At 41.9% G+C, this 24,727-nt stretch overlaps 4 protein-coding genes across 4 annotated transcripts; 1 reads left to right on the forward strand and 3 right to left on the reverse strand.

Annotated features, from left to right (window-relative positions):
* Positions 1-4: 4 nt before the first annotated feature.
* On the reverse strand, positions 5-9,183 carry LOC129593646 (carboxy-terminal domain RNA polymerase II polypeptide A small phosphatase 1-like). The gene is made up of 7 exons (XM_055490072.1): positions 8,572-9,183; positions 4,256-4,404; positions 3,958-4,053; positions 3,600-3,749; positions 2,328-2,426; positions 2,104-2,190; positions 5-994 (listed from the first exon to the last, which is right to left on the reverse strand). Exons 1-7 carry the CDS (start codon positions 8,639-8,641, stop codon positions 791-793), a joined length of 855 nt encoding a protein of 284 aa, XP_055346047.1. The 5' UTR covers positions 8,642-9,183; the 3' UTR covers positions 5-790.
* Positions 9,184-9,961: 778 nt separating this feature from the next.
* On the reverse strand, positions 9,962-18,609 carry LOC129593461 (CD109 antigen-like). Its single transcript, XM_055489788.1, has 22 exons — positions 18,161-18,609; positions 17,685-17,946; positions 17,251-17,442; positions 17,076-17,132; positions 16,922-16,973; positions 16,477-16,596; positions 16,288-16,372; positions 15,871-16,123; positions 15,111-15,698; positions 14,794-14,982; positions 14,525-14,686; positions 14,333-14,446; positions 13,935-14,094; positions 13,644-13,773; positions 13,327-13,444; positions 12,791-13,256; positions 12,444-12,620; positions 11,400-12,094; positions 11,065-11,214; positions 10,718-10,887; positions 10,458-10,626; positions 9,962-10,243 (listed from the first exon to the last, which is right to left on the reverse strand). Exons 1-22 carry the CDS (start codon positions 18,331-18,333, stop codon positions 10,091-10,093), a joined length of 4,635 nt encoding a protein of 1,544 aa, XP_055345763.1. The 5' UTR covers positions 18,334-18,609; the 3' UTR covers positions 9,962-10,090.
* Positions 18,610-19,216: 607 nt separating this feature from the next.
* On the reverse strand, positions 19,217-21,475 carry LOC129593462 (uncharacterized). The gene is made up of 2 exons (XM_055489789.1): positions 21,229-21,475; positions 19,217-20,526 (listed from the first exon to the last, which is right to left on the reverse strand). The coding sequence occupies exons 1-2, from the start codon at positions 21,287-21,289 to the stop codon at positions 19,520-19,522; spliced, it is 1,068 nt and encodes a 355-aa protein (XP_055345764.1). The 5' UTR covers positions 21,290-21,475; the 3' UTR covers positions 19,217-19,519.
* Positions 21,476-23,265: 1,790 nt separating this feature from the next.
* On the forward strand, positions 23,266-24,418 carry LOC129593594 (uncharacterized). The gene is made up of 2 exons (XM_055489989.1): positions 23,266-23,833; positions 23,904-24,418. Exons 1-2 carry the CDS (start codon positions 23,311-23,313, stop codon positions 24,170-24,172), a joined length of 792 nt encoding a protein of 263 aa, XP_055345964.1. The 5' UTR covers positions 23,266-23,310; the 3' UTR covers positions 24,173-24,418.
* Positions 24,419-24,727: the final 309 nt, after the last annotated feature.

The following is a 24,727-nucleotide window of genomic DNA, read 5'->3' on the forward strand; positions in this document are numbered from 1 at the left end:
AACGTTCGGCACAAAGCAACATTTATTACAATGACAACAAAGCAAAAAGATAAGAAAGGAAATAAAATTAATAAATTCAGTAAACGCAGTAATGGAATAATCTATTTTCCTACTAGGTATCAAGAGTTGTCACAACTGGCACTTGACTAATGTTCTTAAGCATAAAGAAAATAAAATAATAATTACTGATTCAATCCAAATTTGAGCCATTTCATCAACCGTCGGAGCAGACTACAGTGGGACAAGAAGGGAGAAAGAAAAAACGTAAAAATCGCCAAAATAACAAAACATTCACCTAAACATACGCCATCTAATGCCCACCCGAAACACTCAAACCCCAAAAAAGCATTAAAATTTTAACATGAAATTCCAAAAAAATCTACAAGAGCAAAAAATCTCTCCTTCTCACTTTCTTTCCGACTAACATTTTGGTCACCAAATAACAGCAAGCAACAATCGTGCACCAATTCGTAGTTATCATAAAACCCCGTATTCTGATTTTCTATACAAGCAACACAAATACAAATTTATCCCCCAAATATAAAATCTCCTCTCTTTTCTGCTCCGCGTCAGGCACATATCGGTAATATTCAACAAAACTGACACACGCACACATCCACAACCATATCCCCCACCGGATGGCTGCATTTTTGGCTAATACACCGAGAATGAAGCGATCACTCCCGTTCCCCCGATAATCCAAGGACGCAACAATATGACGACATACTTGGCACTTGACAGATTGAGTAGCAATCCGACCGCATATCGCCCGATCCCTCCCACTTCGTTATCATGATCCATGATAATTTAAGGCCGTCGATGTGGAGATCTGACGCGGATCGTGATAGTTGACGAAGGAGACACTGGTCGGTCCGACATGGAACTGCCGCAGTGCCTGGCATACGTCCATGGCCCTGCTTAAGTTCTCTAGAAACGGTATCAGATCCAGCAGCTCCCGATCGTTAGGATCATCGAACCACGACACGACGGGGACCTGTCGGATACAGACACACAAAGGTCATTCACGTCACGCGAGTAAAAGCTATGGTTAACGACGTTTTATCGTGTTGCGTGCTGATTAATAATCATTTTCCCCATTCATGTGCCTTTCAAGCTGCATGCTACAAGGGAATTCGCGTTTTTTGATCCCCAGCGATGGGGCGCTAAACAGTTACATAAGCATACCGTGCCAGTGTTCAGTGCTGCGTCGGAAAATGGCAAATCTAATCAGCCGCCCTGTACCAAGAAATCACGCACAGCTCGTACGCGTGCCAATGCGTTGAACGGAGAACTGTCATTAAAGGAGCATTAACCAAGCGAAAACTAGTCGCCCCTGTCAATTCGCAGGCTAATTTATTATGCCGCCTCCGGGTATAAAACGCGCAAAATTTTCAGTATGGGCAGCCATTCCGAGAACCCAACGAAAAAATATTTGTCAGCCCATGGACTTCGTATCTATCAGCAGTTACATAACCCTGCAAACTGAGAAACCGGGACCTGCAGACCAACTCGGCGATCATAAACGCCTAATCAACTGTGCAGGTCTTTTCTGGTACTTTTCTCGTCCTATTAAACAGTACTTACGCATGAAGTGACACCCGTTAACTGAAAAGAACATTACTGTTTCTTCTCACAATCAGCCATATCTCTTCAAGTCTGATTGATATGAAAATACTATTAATTTTATCAGTGCAAACGTCCTTACATTCAGCGCAACTTTTAAAGCACTCCATGAATGATCATTTATTTTTCTTTCAATGTTTTATAAAAAACGCATAATGGTAACTATGCCGACCATATAATGTTACAGCCCGACGGAAAGCTCGATTATGAGCAATGACTTTGTCCGAAGCCGTTTCACATGCACACACATTTGACAATCTTAATGATACCCATCATTCAAGTCACACCAAACAAAATCTCTCAGCAGCCCCCGAAGCGTAATTTCATATCACATTACGACGGCGTTTTTTAACCCACAAACATATGTCCCATTTCCATCAAAACAGACGGCCTTCATTTTTCCAACCCGACAACTCTCTCTCTCTAATACGGATAGAGACGCCAACACACCTCCTTCTATATACAAACACACACACTTACCGCATTTTCCGGATGGAATATGTACGAAGCAGGAGAATTATCAACAATAACAATGTTGTGCAGTTCACGCCCTAACCGGCTGAGGTCCTGCAAAGAACGAACACACACTGCACTCGGCATTCAGCGGGTACACGTTTGACACCGCCAGACATGGCTGTCGTCGCGGATCAAGCAGCGCTTAGAGGATGTAATCTTTTACGACATACACGGTCTAATGTCGTTACCTTAACGTAATTCCCTCGGTAGAAAACACATGACTCGCGGAATAATCTGGCACGAAAGACTCCCCACCGGTCCAGCAAGTCGGCAACTGGATCCGCGTACTGCAAAAGCACAAACTGTTTGTTTTGCAGCAGAATAAATTTCATCAATAATACACACTAACGAGGTAATTGTGCACCGTAAGAAGTCAATGTGCACAAAACGGATACAATAATGTAAAAAGGGCAGCCATGTTTTTCTTCCGCTCATTAGTTATTCTACTGACATTGAACACTGATGGTTCGTACGGAAAAAAACATAACCATAACAGAATGCAACAATACAATATATCTGGAGCTTCGCTAACTGGCCTACTATACCCAGCCGGAAAACTGTGACAAGTACTGGAGCATTATTATTCCAGCATGTTCAGTATTCATCAGGAAAACTGTAAAAAAACGTCAAATTCAGAAAATGCGCTTTGACGATTCGAACTAAAATTAGTCACTGTTTGTTTGGTATTGCTTTGCTAATGAATTTCAATTTTAATGTTCTGAGCAATCAGAACAATTAAACCTTCTTAAATAAAAATACTACTAACATGAACCCAATCGGTTCCATCTGATAGTTGACTCAAAGTCGTGATCCGGCTCATCTTAATTTGTAACTACACTTTCAATGACGAGTAAGCGACTCTATATAAGCAACAACACCATGTTTACTCATAACCGAGAATTCTTCACAAACTATACAGCAGCTACTTTGTTTGACAGAAGTTGTTTAGTTGCCGCATTTAAACAGTAATCACTGTTCTTTGAACACTGGAAGCGATATTAATCGCCATCAACCTATCAGATTTCAGCTCAGTACCACGAATCGCTTCACGATCACTCTGCTACTACAAGGCACTCTCTGTTGGTGATCAGCAAAGGGGGATAAACTGGGAGAAAGCTCGAAATACGTCCATTATCCTTCATTACCATCTCTGCCTCTCTCGCTAAGGAATGGATTACTTTATAGTCCGAAAGTTACGTTCATCAACTTTCATCCAATCACAATAATTGCACATTATCACATTAACCATCGTGATACTTCAACGGCCAATTCCTGATGGTTCGTTCTATGTAAAAAGCCGCAGTGCAAAGAGCATGTTTTTTTCCATACGAATATCAGTGATCACGAGGTCTCAACGAGGACTTTACTCTTTCAAGCAGGGTTTCCGTTTTCCTTACATAAATTCACAATACAGGAATATAATCCATAGTTTAACATGATTCATCGATTCAATCTCTTACCTTCGCCAGACTGGCAGTAAATAGTATACATTCGTATAACTGGCCGACTTTCTGCAAGAATTCATCCACATGTGGCCGTTTAGACACGAATACTTGGTGCACAATCCCATCGATTTCCACCGGCACAATAAAATCAGCATTGGGAATAGGCTGCAGGCACAACATGAATATCAGACACAATCTTACGCTTACCGTATACGACAAAAAACAACAACTCAAACTGATCGGTTATTAACGTAAAAAATTGAATTCATTCAGCACTGCTCTTAGATATTCGAAAAACTGAAGACGCCTCTGCTCAGCATCACAAGCGTAAAACATGAAAGGTCACATAGATTATTAATTCATTTCCACACACCTTAAAGGAGCTGTGAACGAGCGTCTCGTCCAGATCAATCACAATGCATTTCCTATTGACATCCGATTGTCGAATCGGAGGCAGGAGGCTGACAACCTGAAAAAAAAGCAACGCAACACGGTCAATCGGAAGCGCTCTCCCTCATTATATCGGTCGGCTGCAGATTTCCCTGGAGTCCCGTCACCTGTGCTAATACGGCACGACGTGATGGCCTAATGTTCACCCACTGGGAAATGGGTCGCCTCAGAAGAAAATACCGCGCAGCTAAACATAACGATGCTTCCATGAATACACTTACTTTATCACGAACAGCCGGACTGTTCGGCTCCGGTTTATAAAGGTTGCCGTGGGGCCCACGCGTGGCCCTTATACAGCACCATAACGTTCGCAGAAGCCGGCTGTTATTCCTCTTCGACTTGATGTTATGCGCCGGGACGAGAGTAACACCTGTACAGAAATCAGAACGTAAACGAGGCATTCGGCAATGACTGTAGAACAAAACAGCAATCAAAGAAAATTGTCTGCTCTACTGCAATCAACAACGTAATCTCTCATATTATTAGAATTTGATTGATCCATTTAGAATTTCGAAACAAGTAACGCTAGTTTTCCACGGTTTTTTTCCACGATGACTTCACCAATCCTTTGCTCAATCTATAAGCCATACTAGCAAAACTAAAGAAAACAAGCTTATTCTGATTAGTAAAACATGAAGTCAGAAAGTTATTTCAAAAGCTATCAGTACTCCAGCGATACGGTATATCTGTAACATCTGTTATTACTTACTTTAATCAGCAATATTTTTTTTAAAAAACACAATACTTAGCGAAACTCAGATAATTTCTACTTAAAAAAAAGTGTTTCTACTTTCCATTAGTAAACAACCGGCTTTCGGTTTTTTTCAAAGGTGTGATGTTTTTTCAGGTAAGTACATTTTCTAGCATGGTATTCAGTCTGACCAATACTCAATTGAACTTTTACAGATGAAGCACGGCCGCGTTCGTGCGCTTCTCCTATTGAAACTAGTCCTAAATGTATTTGTCAAACAAATGTGAATCTGTATATGATCGAGACAGATGATACTTAACAGGCCGGATCCGCGAAGCTTCAAGAGCCTTCTTTGCCCAGTTCTTAACATCTGTCTCCCGTCTTCCTCGCGTGCTTCAACAGCTATGTACTTATTCAGATTAGCATACTACACCCGAAAAACATTTATTGATTGCTATCGATCCGCAATGGTTTCTTTTCAGAATGCGCAGCAGTGTAAAACATTTTCAAGATCAACAGTATTACCGTCGACAGCACACAAGCAGATTCCTTAATTTCCTCCACGGAATTTCGACATAATTAAAACAAAAGTAGATTCATGGATGTGCATGCATTTTAGCCCAGTTTCGCTGAGAAATAAGGGCACTAAGCAGTTCGTAGAAACAGAATCAACTGGTTTAACTTTCAGGGTTATACCTTGTTTATTAATTTTGGTTTCAGCCGTTGCTGATTCTTTCTTACTGGTTTTGGTGCTTGGATTCATTCAGAGTTCTTGTCAATCTTGTGCAAGTAACTGTGCATACAGATGATATACTTTTGCCTTGAACTTCATTTATTTAACAGTTATCAGTTTCTCAGCTTTTTTTCCAGCCTACCGACGATCTTCCATTCTCAAACGTTTTTCCAAGTTTCAAAAAACCGCAAAAATAAATTTTTTTGAACGCAGAATACCATGTAGACATCATACAAATCAACCACTTATGCTAAATAGTACTGGCAGACTGACAACGACTAAATTTATCAACGAGACGCGGATTTAGTTTGGCAAAGCGAAGGCGCATCCGGTCCGTTCTTATATATGCACAAAGTTAGACCGCAGGGAAAAGTGCTTCGTCGGCATCCACCATCCCTCTTATTTCGACGTTTTTATTTCCGCTTATTCCAAGAATAATTCCAAGTGCTCGTATCATAATGCAGATTCGTACTCAATTCTTCTAGTCGGCAACTCGGCATCAGCTGACTTCTTGCCAGCGACCGCACGCTTAGCGCCGTCAAATGACGCAACGAGAAAATGCCATAATCACTCAGTTTAAGGCCTCGCGGCATGACCAAAATGTCCATAAAATTCATATCCATAAATTTCTTAACCAATAAGCTTATTGGTGAAGTATAATTTCCATATAAATGTGGTATAATATCATCTGACTAAATTTAACTGGAATACCAGCTGCCAGACTGAGTCGTCAATGCGGCGTTAAAGAATTTAGTGGTGCAAGCTGCTGGTTTCATTTACAGTGTATTCTATACAAAACCTGGCTCGTACCCAATTGCTATAACATTTAAAAAAGGTTTACGGAGCTAAGAGAACAGTACAGAATCACAACCATTCCATAATTACAAGCCCACAATTCCCTTTGCTGTATTAATGCTGAACACACAACCACTGAATCAGCACCCTTTTCAGACTTTTTCATGATTCTAGTTGTTTGAACAGAGAGAAAAAACCTGATGGTATAAAAAAATTCAATCCACCGTACTTCCTGGTCTGCTGTCCATCACCAGCATTGGCGAGTTGGAAACATAATTATGGAAGTTTGGACATCACGGTAGTGTATTACAGTAATCCATAATAATTAAGAACTGACTGAGTTAGCAAAGCATTTGATACGTGATGCCTACTACGAACGTGATGCCTAGTGCTTACTAATTGAAAGATGTAACCACAGTCCACCAGAAAAAACAACAAATGCAGTCAAAGCTTCGGCATTTCAATTTTAACAATTGCTAGCAGTTCGATATTATTCTATTTCTATTAAAATCGAGGAAAACCCTATAATAATAACGCTTCCATGATTTCATAAAAAATTAATAACTAAGTAAAAGATACTCGTACAGTCGTACTGCATTAAATAATACCAGTTGCAGTCGGTTTTTTAGAGAAAAAGTAAACCACATGTACAAGTACAGTATTTTTTGTGACTATATTTTCATAATTGTCATACTTCGTGAGTAAGAATACAAAAGAGCGCTCCACCTAGATTTGAATTGCTATAAATGAACTTCTGAAAAACTGTAAATGCCCATATGGATACAGCAGCTAGTAAATGTTTGCCACATGGTGGTACTAACTTTATTATTCAGGTGTTAACATAACTGGATGCAGATCCATCCTTTTCGCGGTAATTGCAATAAAGCACAATTTACAATTTAAGTATATATGCGCATCGACAGCGCTGATAATCCGCTATTTATCGAGGCCCCTCCGAATCGATAATGGTCATAAAATAGCGATCACGCTTTCTTAAATCTTATCAAATCATTCATACTTAGTTCATAAAAAGCTGTTCGAACACACTTCGTGCTATGACATAGCTTGTACTTTAACAAATCCGTATTTCGATCTTAATTTTCACATAATACGACTTGAACGAAGAAAACACGGCATGGTGCCAGGGGCAAAATTTTTTAGGATTATTCTATTCTACACCTATGGAAAAGCTTGCGAGTTGCGAACAAACCAATGTCAAAGGGTTTTTAATTTTGATAATGGCACGGTGAATCCATCGCGGGTGAGGAAAATATAAGCACATAACTTGTAAAATCGCTAGTCGGTACATAACAGTTCTCAGCCACCTAGAGACTGTTTGCTTCTTGTACAGTTTATTACGAAGAAGATCCCTCTCGATCGATAATGGCTCGGATATCCAAGTAGAGCGATATGTGTTTCCTGCCAGGTGCAGTGCACGTATTCTTTGCCAACAGAAATATAAGGCAGTAACTATCTGTATAATTACAGCAATCAAGCAATCAACAAATCGTACGAACAGCAACAAAATAAAAACAAAGCTAAAGCTGAATGGACGGAAATCAAGTAATTGTCGACATAAAGGTTCCGTTAATTGTTCAACCTATTTAGGTCAATCTAGTAACAGTGTAGTTGGTTCAGAATTAGCAAATCCAGAAAACAGCAAGCAACTCCGATCACGAAGTCGACAGAAACGAAGGGTTGCATGGCAAATTTTTATATGCTATCAATTCCAAATTCAAACCTCAATTTGTTAAAACAAAAGTCTTTTCCTGTATCGTTTCAATCTCCTAACAGCGAAGAACTGGAAATTACTACACGCAAGTCGCGGTAAGTGTACATATTCAGAACTAATTCTGGGTTTCTTTCTTTTTTTATCTTATGTACCTAAAAAAGATATCACGCGCAGCCCGCCTGGTTTTTTTGAAAAAATTTTGCTTCTGCCTGCATTAAACGATGTGATCATGGAGATTGTCATCAATCTGGAGTTTCGGACGAAGTCATAAGACATGCGGCTATTAATGCGCGAGCTCAGTTATATTTTGCTTCCAGAGACGCACAGACTATGTCACTATTATCTGCAACTGTCTAATGACAGCTAGCTACGACATACTGCGGAAAAAGCTATTAATAACGACACTTGCGCCAGCACAAATTTTTCCAAAAATATCACATATCAGAAGAAACCGAGAAAGGCACGCATACTTGAAATGTACGAAGCAGCACAAGTGCAGACATGGGTCGAAAAATCGCAATGGATTAAGTTCCCAGCGCTACGCAAGTCTTTACGCTCTGTCAAGACTGTCAAAAAAAACTCTTACCAGTAACATCAATGGGAGTACCCTGCCCATCACGATGGACCTGGGTAATAATGGAAGTTGGTCCGTCCATGTTGCTGCGCACGGATAGTCAACACGGACAACGCAGGGGAGAAGTGGATGAAATGAGTGTCAGCCACACACTGCCTGGGCCACTGCATTCAGCCACGGGATAATTTCATAACGGGATGGGGTAAAGAAAATCCGGGAAAAATTCCATATGCTCCAGAAATGATGGCACTAATTGGGACGTCTGGATAATCAATGTCGCACAGCTTATGTATTTTTCTTGTCCTTAATAACAAATTTGAGCCCCAGCTGAGCTCGTGATCGCGGTTAGACAGCTATGCATAGTACGTACTGCAGCCTCAGCATATGCGCATGCAGTGAACTGGGTCTCGACTCCGGTGAACTCAATAAATTGGATGTATTAACACAGACGTGTTGTGAAAACAGTCTTGCATGAGAAAAAGTTCTTAACGCCGGAAAGCGCTAGTGAACGTGTGCGCCGAAGTCTGTATGTGCGGATGTGTAAAAAGCTATCGATGGTAAAAAGACTAGTAGAACTGGGCGCCACACGCAGTACAGTTCGTGGTTACGCCATATCCGCACGGAAGAGGTTTACGGTAGAGCTAGCTGACAGAATACAGACCTTTACGCTCTTACGTGCAGTCTGCGTGCACAAACCCAGCACAGCAGTGTATAGAGGCGTACCAATGCGCCATTGGTCGGCATGAGTGTAAGGATTCCACTCAACTACGACTCTCCTATGGTCCATAAAAATTCCATAATTATTATCGTATTTAATACCGGAATGATGTACAATTGTACTGTATTTCATTATTTGTAATGTACTTATGTTTGTTAATAATAATTGCATTATTACTGTAGAAAACTTGCGACTACTGTTTAATTAGTAATAAAGATTATGGATGTACGCGAACAGATAAAAAAATTAATATCGTATGCTTTATTTTGAAGCCCAAAAACGAACAGCATATGATACTAAAATTTGACGTAAGAATTTAGTCGTAAGTGTTAATTGTAGATATTTAAAATTAATATCCACAAACCGCACTACACGACTTCAAATTTTGTAGTCGTGTGTTTTATTGTACAGTATGGCAGTTTACTTTTGCTTTATTGTACAGTACCGTGTTTTGTGGATTGTAAGTAATATTCTGTGAACCTTTTGGTTTTGTACACTGTAAGAGGAATACAGTATCGTAGAAAAACTGTTACTATGTACAGAGCTGGATACGAATGGTAAATTTACCGCGATATTATTAATTATATGAATAAACTAGTTTAAACGGTATCTGGAATTATTACGTATTTGACGATGACTATTTGTACTTGTGTTCGGACTTATGCGCTTTCGTGGAAATAAGGTTCGTGGTTCATTCCGTGTAATACACTAATTTTCGAGCTTTCAAAGAGAAAATTAATTAGTACTTTATAACGACAACAGCAGAATAACATCAACAACAGATATCGAGAAGATATTGCTACCAGTGCGAGCTTATTTCTGAGCTGCAAATACCGAATACATAACAGTCTTTCTATTGATTGGTTTGTAATAATCGTAAACAACGACATTTCCTTCCAAATTTCCATTCACATTATAGAGCTTGAAAGCTGGAGCACGGGTGCATTGTTGATTGGCGGTCGACAGCTAGAAAATACAGAATTTTGATAAATTCTCGGTCCTTATACCGCGGTTAAGTATACGAAGAAGCAAAACATACTCGTACTACGATGAACTTCATAATATAGATTAAATGAGCAGCATAACATACGCATATGCAGTCTGATTAAAGTCAACTGCACAACAAACGTTATTTTTTCACCAGCATTTAAATATGTTTTTTCATAAATTTGTTGCCAACCTGGTCGAAATACAGCCGCAACTGCGTAGATTCATTTTCCACTTCCACATGAGAGAGTTCGCTGTTAATATCATTCGCTAACGAATTGGCTTGTTCCTCCTCAAATTGATACCCTGACGGCAAATTGATTTCCATCACGACCATGTTACTGACTTCGTTTCCCAGATATCTGCATTCAAACTGTATCACAGCATGCCACAACAATGTACGATACGTAGGCTGCATTTCAATTATTTACAGTTACACCCGCTGAATATTACCTAGCGCAAATCGTCAGCTGGAGATTGTTGTTGACGGCATCAGCGTTGACCTTTACGTCAAACATGGGCTTTTCGGGCACCACGCGAACATTGTACAACCACGTAATCTGAGCCAGTGCCGTTCCGGTGCCCGTTGCAGCCACGGAAATGCGATCATTAACTGACTTGGGCTGTAAAAATTTAATCACAACTGTATTCGAAACTGTTAAGTGCGCCAACAAAAGCAAAAAGAATTTATAATTGGTGGTGCCATCCATGATTTAATAATTAGCGAGCAGCTGCAATTTAGTAATCAGCGCGCAGATTTAAAAATCATGTTATATCGAAACCATAATTACTTGCATTACCTCATACGCTTGCAATACAACAGCATTCTCGTTGGAGATCATGAACGTTTTCGAGAATTCTCGAGCAGTAACGGTAACATTCACGTTCTTGGAGGAGTCTTGCATTAATTCTGCAAAAGACGCCAGTGCTTGAAGGCCGACAACGGTATCCTAAAAACAACCATTTCTCATTTGAGATGATAGATCCAATCAAAAGCAATACCCGGAAATTATGTGGAACAATCACGTTCCTCCTAACAGTATACAAAGAATAAATTACATTTCGGCGCACAACAATATTCCGATAGATAACCAGACACAACCACACAGTAAGACCAACAATTTTTTCGCCGCACCTGGGATGATTGGAATCCACCCTGTTCGTTGCGTTTTGACAGCAGCCACGCCAGAACCGGATATCCTCCTGTGGCGTCTTTATTCCGGACGTACTGCAGCAGTCCATAGGCTGTAATTTCGATGTCCTTCGCCGGCAACTGATATTCCCACGAGTACTTCCCCATCTGATTGGTCACCGTTTCCGGTTCTTTACTCCAGTGCCGGGTGCCATTTCTGTCCACTGCCGCCGTTAAAAATCGCTGCCGGACTTGATTCGCCAGCCCGCTGCCGCTTAACTGCAGTGCATAGGTCACAATGGCCAGTTCATAAACGTCGAGCGGACGGCGAATTTGTGACTCCAAGTATGAATACGCGCGCTGCATATTGCCGCGTAGATCCGTACGGATCATCGGCTGCGCTTCAATCATGGCAATTAGTACATAAGCCGTCAGGGATACCGGCCCGCCGACACCGCCCTGCAGTTCACGATCAATGATTTTGCCCACTTCCGGAAAAGATCCGTTGCGAGCTTGTTGGCGCACCAACCACACTGAGGCTTGTTCCAGTATATTGCTGTCGACTGACATATTACGGGAAGCCTGGGCAAAAATTTTCAAGACCATCGCTGTGAGAAATGTGGAACCGGACGGATCGCGTGCTCCAAATGCACTGAATGATCCGTCCGAATGTCGGTAGGTCAACTCCCGTTGATAACCTGTAAAATGTCGTATTGTAAACCGCGCAGCTTCATGCAGCTTCCGGTAAATGACAGTTACCTACATAATATGCCAAAAAAATAAAAATAAAGCGGATGTAGTCCGAGCCTAATTTATTACTCCAGTTATTTGATGTTGACCGAGCCTACTTCGCTGTTTTCGCCTACATGTGACTGTTTGACTGCATGCACGATAAAAAATGGAAACAAAAATTGGTACTAGCATTCGTGCAGAGTAGTACTTGTCCTCAAATATCTTCAATATGCGCAAACGTTACAAAAGCACTGCATCACTATTAAATATAAGAAGCTGAGATTTGTAATAATTAATTTCATGGTATAACTTTACCAATATTCATATTGCGCAACAAACGCGTTCGTGTGCGATCGTCAAGGCGATTTCCGGCTTGCAAATATTTGAGGACATAAATATTTGGTGCTAGGCTGAGGAGGTTCTGTTCTCCACACCCTTGTGGGAGCCTAATTAAATTATCGATTCCGCTGATCGTGGGCCCAAGAACGTCTCCTGCATAATCAGAGGAAAATTAACACAGTGCATGCAATTCAGATGTGGCCATCCAGGACATATCAAGTTAGCCTCAAAATATACTTTAAATTCAGGCCTTCAGCAGGTTATTATATCCTTTATTACATAAGCGGTTTGCCGCATATGGTTCAAAAATTAACGTTGCTTACCAATGGCTTTGATCACCATCTTCTCGGACCCACTCACAATGCCCGAATTTGGCACGGTGATCGGAACCACAGCTGACATGGAATTACGATTCCGGAGGTCAATAAAGACCGGCGCAGTGAACTGCTGCTGAACACCTTCGGCTTTGACCAACAAGCTCTTCTCCACTGCATCACCGGCAACACTGGACTGCGCCTGCACTTTTATGTTCACATCTCCCACGATCGCTGGAGTAATCGGAAAGACTACCCGCGTGAAATTGTTGGATCGCACGGTTATTCTTTGCTGCTGCGGTGGCGGAGAGAAGGCGGTTCCGCGCCAATCCTGACCTTGGGCGGTAAAGGTCACCTGCACATCTTGGTCTTGATTTAGATAGTTGAATATAAGAATTTCGGTTTGCAGTGTTTCTCCTCGCACAATGCTGTACGGTAAATTCAGGACGACAAAGAACGGCTGAAAGACTTTGAGCTGGAAGGAAAACCCCGTCGCTGTTTTTGCAACTGCACAACGACTTTATATCCCGTATAAGTAATCTTACAGTTGCTGCTTTTTTCGTCAAGCCAAGTCCTAGTTCGTTATTCAGACTGAAGGCCGTGCAGACCCAGCTTGTTATCGTGTCCGGCACAGCGCGAGTAAAGTTTACAATTCCAGACGGCCTGCAAAACTTTAGTTACTCATACGTGGGCAAAGATTATCAGTACCCTCATTTAATTACAATATTTAGTACATATAGTGGCATAACACAAGCCATAATTGTTTGAATGCATAATGCATTATAAAGTCATTACAAAATGTTTGAACGGGATTTACTGCGATCTTAGTAACTGCTCTTAGTAACTGAACTGATTCTCTTACCCACTCAAGGCAGTTTCGTATAAGAAGGTCTCCCGAAAGTCCTTACGAACCGTCGGGCTTTTACCCGGCATTTGCTGCGGTCCGTTGCTGTTACCGGGTGGCATGGGCGCTGGTGCTGCTACAGGTCGTGCTAAACAAAAATGATTAACGTAAGTTATGTATGTCTACACCTTGAAAAGAAAGCTATTGCTGTTATTTAACCAAAGGTCTTTACTGCTACATAAACAAAATCAGTACAGTAAAATGCAGTCCGTTTATCAGAATCTCATGCTGATTGCTGCAGACACTTACCGATATCGCTTTCTGCTGCGCCTGCGTAGCCACCACTGGCACCTCCACCCATAGCACTGGCCGCATATGAATACAGCGGACCACTTGGTCCGCCACCATATTGCATTTCGTTGGGTGAGCCGGGAATCACGGCGTTGCTTAAAACAAGCAACCCCGCATTCTATAAAACATTAATCGTTAGACAATACCCCATCAATCATGGCGGCCGGTTTCCTTTCTGTATTAAAAGCGAGCTAGCACCGCGCCCGCACGAAAGTGATGCGGTCAGAATGCGATTGGTACGATTGGTACCAATCGAGTGGTACCAATCGTAACCACTACATTTTGCAAACTAAGTGGTAAAAATTAACATAATATAGATAATTAACGATTTTGTGCACTACATATTGTGGTCTCACCTGAAAGTAACTCCATACTGACTGGCTGTATGGTATCCAGAAATCCGACGTATTACCGTACTGAGTGCTGAAAGTCCACCGATTATCGTCCATACTGTCCAACCAGTTTTCCACCTAGCAGAACAAAGTGAGTGCAAAAGATAAACCTGTACAAGTATATGTTTGCATTAACGAGCAGGTTGTGTCCCGTACTGTAGAACTTGTAAGGTCATTGCCGGAAGACAATAACAGCAAGCTTTGATCCATTCCCAGCATACCGACTAGAGAATTGGGAGACGTGGTAACACGCACACGGACACTTTCGCCAGGTTGAGTGTACGAGGCTCCTGTTGCTGGCTCGATAGACATATTGACCTGTAAGACAATTTTCGTGATTCGTATTTCTGTCAAAATTTTTTCGGATTGCTGGTAGCCAGACACACTCTACTGACTTTCGGAGACATCGCTTTTTACCAACCTACCGGATTTCTCATGAAGTCCGACACTGTAAAATCCATGACATTTGCGACTACTTCCTTATCGGGCCGAATGTAATAAACAAGGAGCCGTCCACGTGGAGCAATTTCCGCGGTCAAAGGAACTTGCAGCGAGGTCTTCGGACCGTTAACAGAAACACTGCTTTCAGTAAATGTACGACCTTTAGAGAAAATCTGTAAAAAACAAACAGTTAATTAATTTCTGTGCAGTCGTATGCAGGTGACTTTCAAAAAGCGAGCAATGAGTATTATGCTTTCCGAGTGATGAGATTATCGTCAATACTTCTAGATCGAAATTGTACCGTGTAGTTTAATCGAGAAACGTCGGTATAGTTGGTCAGTTCCACAGAGAACAGTATCGGTTGGCCTAATGTCGTGTTGGTGGTCAATGGCACAATGTTGATAAAGCTGTTACTGGGCGAAGAAGCTCCCTCGACATTTAATCCGCCTGTCACTTTTCCCAGTTGCGCACTTATGTAAAGACTTTTTGTCCCGGTTGGTGGCACCACATCAAAAGACACTGTTCCACTGGCAGGTACGTCGAAACTCTTCTCGTCGTTCACGGTGAATCCAGGTGCGGATGACAACACACTTCCGTAGATGTTAATCTTAACTTTCAGCTTCTTGGTCGTCGGGGGAATGGGTCGGCCATCATCCATTATCGCTTTAATGACGATGGTTACGGGCGTTCCCGGTCGAAAAGAGGGGCTGGATGCATGCATGTCCAACCGGTAAAGCTGTGATCGCAGTGATACGCTTGTTGTGGCATTGCGAACGAGATTTGTATTGGCTTCTGTGACCGATCCGTGGATAGTCAAAATTTCATATCCATTCATGGAATCAAGGATGTCAGACAAAAGCACAGTCACGGTAGCTTTTCCGTTAAAATTCTGAAATATATAAATTGTTCAACAGCGATGAACTGCAATTCTGCACTGCTAAGAGCGGTCATTGCCGGGATTCTGCTGCAAATTAGTCTATTTGAGCAGTTTCCAGCAGCTTTTGGACAGCCCGGTTACGCTGTGAGACAGATTAATTATCTTTTATAGGTTTCGCACTTACATCGATGGTGAAATTTTTCCACGGTGCTCGATCAACAGGTGAACAACCATTCGGTGGATAAATGGCTGACACACCAGGAAACCCAGGACTGGACATAGATCCGTCTGCTGACGGCAACTGCGGGAACTGGGCGGGGGACATTGCCGGCACCATGGGCATCGGTTTGCTGGCGCAAAGTGGATCAGACACAAAATTCGAAGGCCCTTTCACGCTAATGGTAGCGCGACCGGTAACATTTTCTCCGAATGTGTAGCTGGAAGTCAGCCATAGGAAATTACTATTATTTAACAAAATTGTTCCTCCAGTTCAATCTGATGACAAATTTGAAAATCCTATATTTTTATCGTATTAGAATAAAGGGTACGTGAAATGGAATTTAGCTTAACCTAACGGATTGTGCGAATGGTCCTAACATACTTTGCCATTATTGTAGCAGTAAAGGATTTTGCGCTGGTGGAAACAAATGCAGGAACACGGAAGTCCACATCAAATCGGGGCAGAACTGAAATGTGGGACCGTGGAGTATAAAATGGAAAGTGTTCTGCATTTTCAAGGTTTTTCGTACGAATACTTCTACTCCTTAATTGAGACACGCCTACGGCATACCATATTCTTCGACGGTGAAGGTTTTTGAGGTCGTTGTGTTTCCTCCAGAAGCATCAACGCTCCACATGCCCAACGATGCTTGAGATGCAATCTCAAACTCTCCGGCACCGAAGCCTCTGTCTGTAAATTCGGTAACCGTATTAAAATAAGAAAACGTTCAATCTCACATTCCGTCATATGCAATGTGCAAAGCCGGTTTCAGATACCTTTTCAGATTTTGTACCGTTGTTGTAGATAATATGTATACGAACTTTAATGCGTGGAAGGATAACTACGTACTTTGTAGTACGTACTAATAGTTGAGCTAACATTAATTCTGCGACCGTTACATGCCACATAATTATGTATCATCAGATGCGAAAATAGAGTTATTAAGTTATTATCAGATGCGATTTTTTGAGCTAATGACATTTCATCCGATGCCGTCTTCCTGTGTAAACAGTACCTGTTGGACTTTGAAAATTAAGCATTTGCTTGATAAGATTTCGTTGAGGATCCTGTAAAATTTCGTGGATGAAGTCTTTTAAAAGCTCTTTTGCTTGCAGAATCGTTCAAGTACTGTAATGTTGCAAAAATCAACTGGTTGATCGTCGACTCACATAAATTTTTACGTCAATCGGAGTATTCGCAGGTCTTAAATTTCGATCCACGGCGATCTATAGAAAACTATTACTGATTAGAGAATGAATCAGACCGTTCGGGAAAATGTCTTACTAATCTGGTCACAGAAGTTACGTACCACACTGTAGTTGTAAGCGAACGGGACACACTTACCACGCGGAATTGCACAGTGTCTCCCACTTTGTACAATGGTTTATTAGTCTGTATCAACAGCAACGTGTTCGACCGTTCCGCTTCGTTCTTCCGACTAATATAAGTGCTTTCCGAAAAGTTCGCTCCGGATTGATCTTGACCTTTAATCAGCAGCCGGTAATTATAGCCGTTGGGATATAGAAGATCCGGTATCTAATTAAACAAAGTGTTACAGGTGTAACGCTTACAGTTGTTGTAACGCCTTTTGTGTTGAGCATCCCTCAAATTTCATGTACAGTATTGATTTTTTATAATCAAAATAAATTCCAGTGAAAGTAATACTAACCTTTTTTTACAACAAGGCAGTAATGTTAGTTTTATACAGATATCAATGGGTGATTCCGCTTTCCACCTAAGGTCACACACTTAATTTTACCGCCGCCGCTCGCTTTTACCTTTAGAGAAATTATTTGCGTTGCTCCTGGAGAAACAACTGCGCTCCCTGATGATACCGTAGTATTTCTGCTCTGAATCTGACTCGGGAAAGCGAAAGGTTCTGTCGAAGGGTTAATAAAATTGACCGGGCCATTATAAGCGGCTGGAATATAAATTGCAGCCTCAACCGTCACCGGCGACGGTGCACTGAGAATTGTTACAGAAACAGGATAGTTTTCCATGGACGAAAACATATTGCGTGCTTTGGCAAAGTACACAATTCTACAAACAAATCTTAATGAGATAAGATCTGCAAATAGCAAATCCGTACAACACCCATCGTATAATAATCACGATATTGTATTAACTTAAGGTAATAATAGCTTAAGTATGATTTAAAATTGATAATAATTCTAATAAGCTGCCCCGAACAAATTGCGATGAATATTGTGCAGCTGCAATAATTGATAACGTAAACCAGCATATCCGTACTTACTTGGACGACGATGTTGATACTGGATCTTCCACAATATCTCCCATGTTATCTTGTGTGAATACTTGGGAGACGTCCGTTTGGCCGTACGTGCAGCCAGTTAAGAGAGCACCGGCTAGTGTTATCGCTAAAACATCGCGGAAGAGGAAAAAACGCTTCCGAAGCACACGCCCCATTTTCCTCCAAGTTTATATTTATTCAGTAATCCCAACAAAATATGCGTATACGAAACGAAACGACAAAGAAGCTTTTAGTTAATCCAGTCTCCAGTATTTATTGAGTACGTAATGGATAATGCAACTTGCTTAGATATCAACTGACAGTGAGGTTTGCCATATAGAAATATATTACTACTTAATTTGGAGGACAACGTTTTTCAGAATCACTCATAAGTTTAGCAGAGATGAGTGCATGCCGATTGCGTAAACCATGGTCAAAATACATATCACAACATGTAAACCACTTTATATATTCTCTTTTACACTAACTTGGAATTGTAATGTCAGCAGTTTATGGCAAGGACCTTGAACATGAATATTTGCGGAATAGAACAAATGTGCCGGTTCTGACTAACCATTTCTTGCGACATTTGCACAATGAACGCAAACACTTGCAACCCAGTGTATACGGATACGGGTTATTTACAAGTAGACAGCAGCAGCTCACAAACAGATGTTTCCGGGCGCACAGGAATAAAAGGGAATGAAAAATTTTGGAATCGTAATACGTAAGTTCTTCAGCCTACGTAACTGTATGCAGGAATTAATACATCGGGTTTCATCGTGCCGGACGTCGTGCACTGCTAAGGTCCAGTGTTACAAAAAGCTATAACAAGTACAAGTAAAAGTACTATAACAAGTACTCGTATTAATAGTGTTAACTCATTATTGCAGTATTTTTAATATTACCGTATTAGCCTAATGAGATAGGATAGCAATTTTTACTGGTACCGCCAACGTTTTTTAATCATTTTTTTCTGTTTTTCCGAAACGAGTAAATACTATGCCTCACATTTTTAATTGGCCCTCAAAATAACGTCAATACGGCGAGCCTCGCACGGAGCGTGTGCACAGTTCATTATTGTATATTTACCGAGCAACAATGCATTTGAGAACCGGTATTGTAAAAACGACACAACGGAAAAACAAACGTTGTACGAATCAGCTGCTTGGCACATGAAAAAGCTTGGAATGCAGAAGCAGTATTCTCTGCTATTCCTTCTCTACAGCGAGCTCATTATGCATTCGTCAGCCAAAAAACGCTGTATCAATCGCAACTCAAGCATCCTTATTATCAGGAAAAATATCAAAAGCGGAACAACAACAATTTTTAATTACATTAAATTTCCTATGAATCACCACATCAATATTCCGAATTCGATTCATAGGCTACATTTGAACTTTCCACTGTCTTTTTGTTATTGCTGGATGCGTACTTGACGCTCTGTCTACGCGGCCCAGATACCGGCGGAGGTGGCGGCGGATTTCCGAAATTAGACGCGCCGGCCTGGGCATTGGCCGACGCATCAGAATACGCTGCATTATTATTGCCATCGTCGTTATTGCCATTGTTACGATAGACAGTAACCTGGGGTTGGACGTTGCTAGTATAAGAAACTACAGCTTGACCATTGTCCACTGGGACACTGACGGACTGCGCACTGGCACCGGACGCCGCGCCAGCCCCTTGACCACCGTAGTTGCTAACCTGGAAGGCCACAGCCTGGTTGGGTTGGCCGATATATTTGTAGGCTACGGCTACTGGCTGCTGCGATTGATACTGAGACATTCCACCGTTCGACTGGCTTTGCGCTTGGTAACCGCTGCCCATCGACTGGAACTGCGACTGATCGTAGTTTCCGCTGTACGGATAGCCGTTGGACTGGTAAACGTACACTTGACCAGGCTGGAACGAGGCACGAACATTGTTGGCCATCTGGATGCCGAATTTGCGGAGGACTTCCCGGATGGTGAACTGGATTTGTGACCCAAGATCACCCATTTGGTTGGTGTTGAGATTCATCACCCGCACGTTGTTATCGTAGCCACCTGCTGGCAGGGCCACGGCAATGACGTTTCCGGGTCCGGCTCCAGCTGGAACATAGGCCGCTCCGGATCCGCCACTGGACGAGGACGCCGCCGCTGCACTGCTGGCAGCGCTGCTGCTGCCAGCATTGCCGGCATTGTAATCGTCGCTGCTGTCGTCGCTCGTGTATGTATCGGATCTCGTGTCAGTCTGGCCACCGGTAGCATACGCATTGGAATTGGCGTTGTTCATGCTGGATCTAGACTGAGCTGCATAGGGTGCGCGATTTGATGCACTTGAACTTCCGGCCTGGCTGACAAGTCCCACTGGTCCACCATAGTCAGCTGCAATAAAAACGTATTCAGATCGTTTACCGTTACCATCTTATCCAGGTCATTTAAATTATAGATGTTAACATTCACGGACAGTTTTGTTACAGCATGGGAAGATTTGTTCTACACCATGAATTTGAACTTTAACAACTATCTGCACAAAAAATTAAGATCGTATGAGCGGACAATAACACTTTCGTCTTCAATATATTTGACTACGCAGATTAATAGCAGTTAGTCCTAATGGCGAATTACAGATTTAAGAATTGTCTTAACCAATTATCACAGTACCGCTTTATGTATTGCATTTGCAGTTGTAGCCTGTACGTATACTGTGTAGGCAATACATTTATAGGCGATTAAATCTGAGCACTCCCTCATAAATCAGGCTAAACTACATTGAACAATAATAGGATATGGCACACAATTTTTTTGCTTGTTGATTTGTTTTTAAATTTTTTCAAATTAAATTTTTATATTTGCTTTTGGATTTTTCTTTGTCTGTAAATTTGAATATTTGAACATTTTCTCGTTTTCGAAAATCTCCACTTCCTAAAATCGAATTCAGAAAAGCATTAATTACTTTAAAAGATACGTTACACTATTAATTCAACGAAAGTTTAAGGTAATCGTAAAGGTGAAACTAATTAAAGTGTTAAAAAACGTAAGTGAGGTGAACTGCAGGCAGACTAAGTCACTAAAGGGCATACTAACCTTTTATCGCGGCGGTGCACACAAGCAAGCATATGCATACAAGTAACACTCGGAAGGCCATTGCGTCGAGGACAAATTCCACAGATAGATATGACAGAATGAATGGTTTGCAAACTATAACCGAATCACTTCCGTTCCAGTTGTATCCCCTCGTGTGCCTTGGCTGGATTGTTTTATAGTAGCTCCTAAACAACCACTAAAAGGTGTGCACGAGTGTCTTCGGCTCCGTTTCGTTCACGGTTCACGGCAGATCGCGCCGTGGATTTCGCCGTATGTACCGTATATCGGAATGGCTGGAGGGCATTTCTAAACAGGAAATCGCACAAACCGACAGGATGCCAAGAAAACACATATAAACGTCGCCGAATAATTAATGCCAGAGTATTCATAAGTCAATTATGTACGGCCGCGTCATGCCTTGTGAATGGTTTAATGCACAACACTCATCGCTCGGACTTCCTAAACTAAAGCAACACCTTTATATGCGGGCTACCTTATTAGGAAAACATGCAGGGGCAGTTTTTCTGACCCATTTTTAATCCAACAATCAAAACTGCGACATTAATTGCGTGCAAACACATGCATACCCGTCTATCCAATATGTATATGATGACACTAACGAAAATTATATCAGAGGTATGAAACGCGTAAGGATTTATTCCGGTTTTCGCCAAGCGCAAATCAGCAGCAAACTAAACAACCTTTTCAAAGTTGCAACAGTCCCCACTCTTATAATATATAAGTCAAATTCTTACTCATTATTTTACAGGCACCTAGTTTTTTGATACCTAAGTAATTTAAATAAGCTGCTCGCTGCCTATACTACCAAATCTAAATCCTATCGAAAGTGCCGCCGGCACCAATGCCAATTAATTTTAATTATTTGCAGTAATTGTCGCAGTAAGTTTATCGGGCACGAGACTACGAGTAATATATCTTATAAAGTATTTGTATACTCGTATTGTCGTACGGGAAGTACCGCCACATTCTTTGTATCGATTCGCAATAATACTGTGTTACCGCAGAGGCATTGACCACTTTTTAAATTTGAATTACTGTGGCACTAAGTGAAATCCGCACTTTTTGGTATGGCACCACAGTCATAAGCACAACAAAACAAACGCTACGGAAATTCTTGCAGTTCGGTAGCCTTTTCGGTAGCTAACAGCGGTGGGTTAAAGTGCGCAGAATATTAATATTAATATATTAACAAGCTGGACAGTGCACACTGCGGTCAAGAAGTTTCGAAATCTTCTAACGTTAATGCGCCCACTATTTTATCAACAATATCAGTGTGTTAGTAGCAGGACGAAGCATCGCTACCAGCAGTTCTTTTGGCGCCAACTGGAGCATCTGCTTTTTTGGTGGACGGTAGTACGATTCAATCTCGCTTACGGATTCCACCTAATGCCAAATCGATGAAACCTCTTACTGGAGAAACTTTGCGCAGTTTACAGAATAAATGGAAAAGTTCTCGATACCTGATCCTAGAAGAGCGTAGCATGATTGGCTGCCGAGTTTTCTGTGCCATCGACAAGCGACTTAGGTTAGAGAAATATTTGTTCAACGGTCGTCTGAACCATTCGGTGGGATGTCTGTCATCATGATTGGAGATCTGTTCCAGTTACCTCCGGTAAATGATCGCTCCTTACTGCCCATCTAATGTTTTGTCAACAAATAAGGACCACCAGACTGCTTTCATGCTGCATAACCTGTTCAACCGAGCTGCGGTTTTGAAAATTCAGCAACGTCAAAACGGTGAAGACCAAAGTTCGGTAGTGTTCTGGGACATTTTGTGGAGACTGGGCCATGGCACTTCAACGATTGCAGATTTTGAAGTTTTACAAAGCCGCCGGTTGGCAATTCTTCCCTCTGAAGAGCAACAACAGTTTTGCACCGCTGTATGGCTGTTTTCGACGCGACCGGAAGTTGTACAGTATAACTGCGAAGCTCTGGAAAAAAATGGGTCAACCGGTAGCGCTCATCGAAGCCATTCATAACTGTACCTATGGGAAAAAAACGGACGCCGACGACGCTAAAGGTCTGCCAGCTGTCCTACGAGTTAGTGTGGGCTGCCGTGTGATGCTGAAGTTGAACCTGTGGGTCAGCGTTGGCTTGGTTAATGGAGCCACCGGAACAGTCGATAAGGTTGTTTACGAACTAGATAGCAGGCCTCCAGCACTACCGATTGCCATTTTCGTGCGGTTCGACAAATACCATGGACCTGGTTTTCCTGGATTAGAAAACTGCGTTCCGATAAAACCAGTAACGAAATCCTGGTCAAACGTTGACTGTCCGGAGTTCAAGTCAAATAAGCAGCACTGCTGCAGTCGGACCGCCATTCCATTGGTTCAGGCCGATGCTGTGACCATCCATTCTAGCCAAGGCCGTACTATGGAGAAGACGGTGGTTGATCTGGGCAAAAAGGAGTTCGCTCCCAGCCTCGGTTTTACCGGTTCCTTACGCACTCGCCGATTATCGGATTTAGCCTACGGAAAGACATTCGATTTTAAAAGAATTCAATTTTCTGGCTCAAGGGTAATAGCTGACCGCCTCAAGGAGGAAGCCAGATTGGAATCTTTAGCGAAATCAACATTTTGCAATGGTACGTGTTAACTTACTATTGTTCACTTCTTGTGCCTGAAAACTGTTGGTCTATTGGCTAATATGCGTAGGTGAAACAGCATACAACACCGAACAGGCGGAGATGGAAAGAAGTAACCCGCAAGAAGGATCCGACCGTCAAGAGGAGAAAAACGAAAGAAGACTGGCAATCTGGAGCGCGTTCTTGAATAAAACGCTGGCCGATAGAAGATTGACACTTGTCAATGTCGCGGGCGATAGCAACTGCTTTTATCGTGCCTTGTCGTTTGCATTATATGGAACCGAAGATCGGCACCTTGGAGTTCGCACAAGTATTCTTGAGTTTCATGTCACGTACTGAAAACTTCCCTTTTCTAAAGGAGCGGTGTCCAGATTTAACCAGGGAGAGATTGTTGTTTCTCTTAAACGAAATGCTCGAAGCAAATACGTGGGCTGGTGCCGAGCAATTGGTACCAGCTCCTGAAGCTCTGAACTGCAGTATTACTTTTATTTTTCCGCATAATGTTTGGAATTTCGGTGAAAATCAGTCTCAGAAATCTGTGTGTTTAGTTTATGATGGAATTTCTCATTATATGACTGCGGTATCTGAAATTGAATAAAAATTTCGAATAACACATGTGCTAAATGAACATTTGCCGGTGGACAGCGCTCGCGCTCGGTGCAAGAATGTGGTTAACAACCACCACTAGTGATAAAAGCTAAAACGATATCCGTAACCGCCAGTCGGCAGGAGGGAAACAGCCTACAGAACTATTGTACTCCACTTGGTTTTCCGCCGTTTATTTTACGGTGTTTGGTTTGATGTACGCGTATGTTTGATTCCGGGCTTTGCGTTGCTACTTGTATGCTACACAACTAAGGACCCATCAATAGAAGTTACGCCATGGCCGAACCC

This window comes from Paramacrobiotus metropolitanus, unplaced genomic scaffold (assembly GCF_019649055.1).
Source record: "Paramacrobiotus metropolitanus isolate TYO unplaced genomic scaffold, Prichtersi_v1.0 Parri_scaffold0000062, whole genome shotgun sequence".
In the NCBI taxonomy this organism is placed as follows: Eukaryota; Metazoa; Tardigrada; class Eutardigrada; order Parachela; family Macrobiotidae; genus Paramacrobiotus; species Paramacrobiotus metropolitanus.